Source organism: Zea mays, chromosome 1 (genome assembly GCF_902167145.1).
Source record: "Zea mays cultivar B73 chromosome 1, Zm-B73-REFERENCE-NAM-5.0, whole genome shotgun sequence".
NCBI lineage: Eukaryota > Viridiplantae > Streptophyta > Magnoliopsida > Poales > Poaceae > Zea > Zea mays.
Window position 1 is genome coordinate 94,508,418 of NC_050096.1, and position 8,109 is coordinate 94,516,526.

Consider the following 8,109-nt stretch of genomic DNA (forward strand, 5'->3'; position numbering starts at 1 on the left):
CGAGGACTAGTGGAGAGTGCCGACTCTTCGATACCTCGGGAAAAATTGGAGGAGTCTTCTAAACTTTGCTTTACATTCCGCACTTAATTCAAGCATTTTACATTGTGTATTTGTTTAGCAAGTATTTGAAGTATTGTCTTAGCATTATTGTATTTCCAGTATTATTTACTTAGTGCTAGTCGTTAGGGTGAAGTTGGGCTCTTGCTTAGGTTTTAATTAGTGTTGATTTTAAGAAAAGCTCAATTCACCCCCCCTCTTGGGCATCGTGATCCTTTCACTATCCTTTGAACCGGCCATTGAGGGCCGATCTTGATAGGTCTATATGAAATCTTCCCCAGTGGAGTCGCCAAAAGTGTGTTGGTGCCTTTTTTGGGCGCCAATTACTGCGTGAGAACCGGCGGCGGTGCTCTCTGCACAGGCGCAGACGTTCCGCGGCCAGGGGCCGGACGGTCCGCAACCTGGAGCAGTGCTTAGGGTTTCCTGCCTGATGGCCGGACGGTCCGCGCGTGCGCAGGGGCGGCGAAAGTCAACGGTGGCACTAGAGATGGCAATGGGTAAAAACCCGCTGGGTATTACTTGCCCAAACCCGTACCCGCGAATAAAATTTACGCCCGCTAAAAAACCCATACCCATGACGGGTATAAAATTTTGCCCAAACCCATACTCATGCGGGTTTCGGGTACCCAACGGGTTTTCCATACCCACTAACATCAACATAAAAATTAATTTATCATGTAAATGACAATCAATACATTAATAAGCTAGCATAAAAGGAACAAGTGATAACTAATTTTAGCCTAAAATTTGTTACATGGAGTTTATTTCAATTAGAACATATTTAATTAATAATATTATGAGACATATTTATAAGAAATGTTGATTTTAAGGCGGGTTTTAAAAACCCATGGGTTTGCGGGTATGGGTAGTGGAAGAACAAATCCATGCCCACGTACCTGTTGGGTTTCCATTTGAACCCATTAACAAACCCATGGGTAAAGAAATTGACCCAAACCCATACCCTAATAGAGCAAAAACTCACCGGGTTTCGGGTAGCGGGTACCCATTGCCATCTCTAGGTGGCACCTGGATCTCGCTCCCGGGAGGGACCCCGTCGGGGAGGAGAGATCCTAGGTGTTGTCTAGGCTCGGCAGGCCGACCTAGAGTCCTTTAATCGACATAGAGTTGAAGAGAAGCGAAGAATTTGGGGATTGGAAGGCTAAACTAGAACTAGACTAGAACTAATCCTAAATGTACAAGAAATAAATGCGAGATAAATTGATTGTTGATTCGCTTGATGGTGCTTAATCGGCCGAAATCCTCTGTATTTATAGAGGAGGGGGTTGGACCCTTTACAAACTAATCTCCCGAGCTAATTCCGCGAAATTAGCTAACAACCGTAGCACAAAAACTCGAAACCCTAATATGCTCTGCGCACGCGCGGACCGTCCGCACTACCAGTGCGGACCGGCCGGCCCCAGGGCTGGACCGTCTGGTCCTCATTTTGGTGCTCAACATCCTCTATTGTGTATAAGAAAATATATCTCATTAAACAAATGAATTGGGTGCTTTTCAGAATGCTCTTGATTATCTCGAGCAATTCATATATATAGCGGCTTGTATTGTTTATTTTGTTTCGTAACACATGTAGAATCATCTCACATACAACATTAGCTTCGACCACAGTCGATGTTCTTAGTTCATTCTAATCCATTGTCCCCGTGGCGCACACGCCAATGTATACCGGAGCCCCGTAACCACCGCGCCGTCCTGCCTCCTGCGTAATCATCTGCTATGCTCACTCTCGGAATCTATCACACTGAAATTGCTCGTGGTCTACCACTTGTTCTGAGCAAGATAGCTACTACTCGAACGTGTGTTAGTGACACGGACTGATTCTCTGCATATGGCTATGCTTAATTAACTTACTAATCACTCTGCTCTTTGTTTAGGCTATTGCTTAGGATAAGCTTCTGTCGACTGTAATCGTGCCTGTTCCGCTCTAATCATTCTGCTTAATTATGCCACATGGTTACACTTTAGGGTTGGGATTCGCCGAGTAAGGCTTTGTTCGTTTACACTAATTCAACTCTGAATTAGCATGGATTGAAATTAAATTCACGTTACAATTTATATCCTAAAATAATTCAACTCTACTCAATTTTTTTATTCGGTTAAACCCATCATAGATTATTACCCAAGGATTTGTAAAATTTTTAAACTATGAAAGATATAGATTTTATCCATACCTCATTAGGTATGGAACAAATACATGAAAATATTGCACAAGTTTATATTAAAATCTATAGACCAAAAGTATAACTAGCGTTAAGAGATACATAGATTAAATAATAGATTTAATTCCACTATGTAATTAGGTGTAAGGTACAAATTTACCTAATTCAGACCAGAATTAAATATATGGTAACCTAAAAAGGCCCAAGGAGGACGACGTGGCACATCAGATTCCGATGCGATAAGAGCTGGAGTAGACTGTTAAAAGCTTTCAGCAATAAAAAAAGGAAGTACGCCGCTACAAACCTTAAGCACGCAGCAAGACTGTTTGATTAGCCGAGAGTGTTTGCAGAGTTCAGCATGCAACTAATATAAAGCCGATCCGGCAGAAGAAAAAGAATCCAGTTAAGGCCTTATTCAGTTATTTCCATTATACATGGATTAGATAAGATTTAAAAAATTTTTAGAAAAACTTTAACTTGTTTGGAATTTAAAATCATCCAATACCACTCGATCCAAATGTATTAAGAGCTAACTGAATAAGCCCTAACACATGGCGAAAAGGACCCGCACCTGTTCAACAACGACCAGACAGCTCATTTTTTTTCCCATGGTGAAGCATGTATGGTAGAATTTTGGTTCTCTTGCACGCACGACCCCACTAAACTAGCTAGGGTCAGTTTGGCGGGCGTTGGCCAGGGCATGTTTGGTTACTGGCTAACTATGTCACACTTTGTTTAAAGTTAGTCGTTCGAACTGAACATCTAACCTTAAGCACAAAAGTGTAGTAAAATATAGCAAATTAGATAGCGAACCAAACATGCCCTTAGTTTTTTCTATTCTTTTTTTATCTTTCAGACCATCCATGGTACAAAAGAAACTTTTGTAGACCAAAATACTTTTTGTGGGTTTTTTTACTAATCACATAGAAATTGCAATTTTCATTGGACTTAGGTAGTCGACAGAAACTAACTAATTTCATTGAGGTCGGTTTGACAGTTATTTGTTGCGACCGATTGGATTGATCTTGTGTTTCTTCGTTATCCATTGGATCGAAGTGCCTTAGATTGGTGATATGGCGGCCTTCCCACCCACGTGGTTACACCATCAAGTTGTGTTGAGTGCGTCATGACAAACATACATGACAAAGGGATTAGTGTGTTTGGCATAATCAAGTGGTCAGACAACCTTGGAAGCGACCAATGGCATGGTCGACCAGCCTATGGGGTGGTCGGGCAGCCAGGGGTGGCCGACTGCCCATGGTTCTTCCATGACTAGGGCATTGGCCCTAGGGCAGTGGAAAAACTAATTTGGGGAATTGTGTAAAGCCTAAATTTTATATAGAAAAAAATCAAAATAAATAAATAGAAATATTATTATGTAAGCAGGTTTTATATTTATGGAACCGTTGAAGATTACTTGATTATTGTGCATATTCAAACAAAGGAATTATATTGGTCAAATAAATAAATAAATAAATAAAATTATGATGTTTTGAGAATTTTGAAAAACCTTTGGATATTATTGGGTTTCTTTTGTTCTTGAATAAATGGGATTAAACTAGCCAAATAATAAAAATAAATAAAAATAGAAACATGTACCTCATGATAAAGTTCTTGCATTTTTGTAGCCAAATTGTGAGACAAGTTAAATTAGGAAATTAGAATTTGAGATAGGAATAGGAAAGAAAAGAAGAGGGAAGGAAAAGAATATATATAAATAATATATATATATATATAAATGCATCTCTACAGATTGGAACTTTTATTGGAACATTTAATCCATATGTGGATCTATCAAACAAATTGGAATTTAAAAACCTAAAGTTGAAATGGAAAATATGAATTGGAAATAAATAAAAGAAAAAGAAAAGAAAGGGGGGATTCTCGCTTGGGCCACGTTTCCTTGGTCGGCCCGGTTCCCTCAGCCCACTACCAGGCCAGCCCAACACGACCGCGCCCCCTTCTCCCTAGGGATGGCAGCAGGTCAGGTTTTGTTCGGGTATAATAATACCCGACCCAAAATTGTACCCGAGACTTCTACAAATATATATACCCACCAAGCCAATCGGGCGAGAAACTGTACCCGTACCCATGCCCATCGGGTATCCACCAGGTATCGGGTATCCAGTAGATATGTTATTGTAGACTAAATAACATTCGGTCAGTGTTATAATAAATGCATAAAATATGTTAGTTTACATCTAAGCACCAATGCAACACGAGAATGACTATATGTGGCTACACGTTGATACAATATCTCAACTCATAATTATCACATCCAATAAATTTAAATTTGAGTACAAAGAATAAAAGCTTAATGAGTTCATGACAGTTGACAGTTATAACATTGTCAATGTCTCATTGGTCTCGATTACATTACAGTTGACTGTTAACACAACACAATTAATATTCATTAATCAACAACACATGCGAGTGAGTTTTTCTAGTGAATGTAGCACATTTTTAGTGGATGTAGCACATTTAAAAAGGTATATTGATATTTCGGGTATCCACTGGATACCCGTGGGTAAAGTATTTTACCCATACCCGACCCGATGTATTTCGGGTATCCGACCCGATAGGACCCACGGGTGAGTTTTTGTACGCGTATCTATATCCGGTGGGTACGAAACCCGCGGGTATCCATACCCACGGGTCCAACTGCCATCTCTACTTCTCCCTTCCTCTGGGTCGATGACGCGCGGGACCGCCTAGCTAGTCACCCTATGCGCGCCCCAAACCCGCTCGCGCCACTGTCTTGCGGGACCGAATCGTCAGGCGCAGAGTCTTCCTCCCCGAGATCTCAGGCAACATACCCGCGAACTGGGCGCGGTCAAGAACTGACTCCCCAAGGATGCCGCGACTGTGCAACTCTCAACCGGATTCTGGTTCTCGAAGTATATAAGCCACCTTTCCCCTTACCTCCCTAATCCCCCAGCTCACCATCCCGAGATCTTCCCCCGATCGACCTTGTCATTCCTACGGCCATGTCGTCGACGGCAGCCATGGGCAATTGATGAACTCGACCAGCTCTCTGAGTCCATGCAGCTGGACGCCTCGCTACCTGCGGGCGATGACCCGTCCGATGAGACCGCCTCGCACCGCCCCTCCATCATTCTCAATGCCGTCGCGCTCGACAATATCGGTGCTGGCAAGTCGGCTGTGTGGAACAGCCTCATCGGCCACCCTGTGCTGCCCACGGAGGGAAAACCACGCGTCGCGGACCGCCGGGAACCCGGGCGCGGTGGAATCTTGCGCGGTGGTCTGCTGGTGAAGTCGGAATCGCTCACCAGTGCCAACTTGTCGCCTTGCGCCCGCCATATATCGTGGCCAGCAACTCCTGCTCTACAATCGCTGGAAATACCGCCTTCAGCAGGTTCGTCGTAGCCACCACTTTGTTGAGCCGGTTTTGATTCGGGTTTCATGGCACCTGTGCACTGGATTGGGAACGCGCCGGTGATGCCGTCGTTGTGCGCTCTACGCCGCCATGGGTGACCAGCGGATTGGGGGAAGAATGCGTGCTGCTGTTGGATTCTAATCAACGGTGGAGATTAGGCAGGAGAGTAACTCTTCGTGAAATAGATCTGGGTCGTGTACCTTGGATCGTGCGTACAAGAACGGATCGGGATCACTTTAAATCTGGACTGTGGATGGTCAATCCAATGGAACCCTTTAGCATACCGTTTAGGGCGGGTGTGGGCGTTGATCTGCCTCGTCCGTTTTTAATCTAACGGCTGGCATAGCATACCGCTTCGCTTTAATGGAGGATCTAATTGCGACCGCAAAACTCAGATCCAACGGCCAGTAGTTGTCCATACCCATTGACCGTGCGCAATTTGTTAAAGAGTCCCTGGTTTATAGGATTTCAACCCGCGCTCTACCACTGTGTAAAAGTAATTCGGTATAGGCCCCTGGTTTTTATAAAGTGCACCCTGTGCTTTCCGGAAATTGTGTCCGCAGTCCAGGAAGTGAATAAATTGAATAAAATAATTCAGAAAATGTTTTCTAACATAGAAATAAACCTATAATCTTATTTAATGCATATTTAATTCATCTTAGCTCCGAATTAATTTATTCCAGTTGCTATAAAATCATAATAATATTGTTTATCATATGGTAACCTTATTTTATTATGAAACATGAGTATAATTTATGCACTTAATTTCTTTTGTGTCCAACACTTAAATCTTTATAAAATCATAACTTTATAACCGTAACTCCGAATTTAGTGGTTCCCGTTCCCACGATCTCGTTACGACGTATGGAATATTATTATTCAGTTTGTGCTTATGTTTGGTGTGATGTTAATTTTGCCTATACACTGTTTGTCTCTATTGCTACGTTTAGCAGTGAGGACACGTGTCATCTGAAGAGCAAGTTGGTCTGAAATCTCAAGTGCCAGGAAAGTTGTGCCCTTCACCATTTCTTTACCCAAAAATGTTCTTTAATATCACTTATTATTGCATAGGTTTAATTTTGATGAGACCCAATAGGTCACCCTAGTCGGTTTATCATTACTCCCTTGTTTACTCCTGATTCATTTAGGTAGTTATGTTATTGCTTTACATGATTTTGGGTTAATATTTCATTATATCCTTGTTCCAATTATTTTGTTATTTTATTTATGTTCATGTCAAGATCATTAATGTTAATTGGAACAAGGAGCTTAACTTGAGAAGCACATGCCACCACAAGGGTGGAATGGGACACCCTTGGCTGACTAATTAGGAAAGCTAGTGGAAGACTACCTTACCCGAAAGGGGCAAGGGCAGTATGGGAGTTGCATGCAGGGAGGTTCTCGGGTTGATTTTGCTGCGATGGCGGTCGGGCGAGGGATTCTTGCAAGTGCTCTTCCCATAAACTGTAGCGGGTTTTCGGAAGCTAATGGAAATTTGTAAAGGCCTCGTAGTGTTACCCTGCCTCGCTTTCTTGGTAGAGGTGTATGGGGCCCGTACAACCCCTTGGTAGATGGGTAACATGACTTTGTGGGTACAGGGTACAACCTCTGCAGAGTGTAAAACTGGTATACTAGCCAAGCTCACGGTCTTGAGCAGCTCAGGACTCTCGCATAATTAACTTATAGAACTAAATTCAATTTGTCATATGCATTGCATTGAGGGTGTTGTTATTACTTTTGTTCTACTACTTAATTGTGTTGGTATTTACTTATACTTAGTAATTGCTAATAAAATTTTGACCAACTTTAAAAGCAATGCTCAGCTTCAACCATCCTCTTTGGTAAGCCTTACACTTCATGGGCTCTCACCTTTGGCGAGTTCATGCACATTATTCCCCACAACTTATTGAGCTATGATCGTATGTGAGCTCACTCTTGTTGTCTCACACCCCCCACAGGTCAAGAACAGGTACCGCAGGATGAGGCGCTTGGAGGATGCTGTGATGAGTCCGTGAGAGGTCTAGGCCATCGTCTCCTAGTCAACTTTGGGTTGCTGGATCGTTGTCTCCTTATGATGTAATTACTTATTTATTTTGTACAGAACTCCTATTATATAGTAAAGATGTGACATTCGTTTCTGTACCACTATTCATCATATGTGTGAGACTTGGTCCCAGCACACCTAGTGTTTATTTCGCGCCCGGGTTTTGGACCTCTAAAACCCGGGTGTGACAGAAGTGGTATCAGAGGAATGTGGACTGTAGGACGAAACCTAGATAGAACTGGACAACCCTTAACTACTTACCTTTGCCACTTTGATTCTTTCCAAAACTTTCCTTAATCTTTTCTCATCTATTTCCGCTTACTCTGATTATTCTTACCTTTTCCTTCTAAAGACAAATGTGGATTTCACACTTTGAAATCATGTGTCTAAAGTGACCTTTAGGAATAGGAGACCTACTCATAGGAACAAAAACA

The 8,109-nt window shown here is 42.3% G+C and overlaps 1 protein-coding gene across 1 annotated transcript; it reads left to right on the plus strand.

The window, feature by feature from the left end:
• Positions 1-4,732: 4,732 nt before the first annotated feature.
• On the plus strand, positions 4,733-7,776 carry LOC118476026 (uncharacterized). Its single transcript, XM_035964054.1, has 2 exons — positions 4,733-5,610; positions 7,590-7,776. Exons 1-2 carry the CDS (start codon positions 5,277-5,279, stop codon positions 7,709-7,711), a joined length of 456 nt encoding a protein of 151 aa, XP_035819947.1. The 5' UTR covers positions 4,733-5,276; the 3' UTR covers positions 7,712-7,776.
• The last annotated feature ends 333 nt before the right edge of the window (positions 7,777-8,109 follow it).

Excerpts from the sequence above, each read along its gene's own strand:
- LOC118476026 (XM_035964054.1), top strand. The coding sequence starts at position 5,277 with ATGCAGCTGGACGCCTCGCTACCTGCGGGCGATGACCCGTCCGATGAG. Across the intron at positions 5,611-7,589 it reads GGAAATACCGCCTTCAGCAG|GTCAAGAACAGGTACCGCAG; the intron begins GTTCGTCGTAGC and ends CACCCCCCACAG.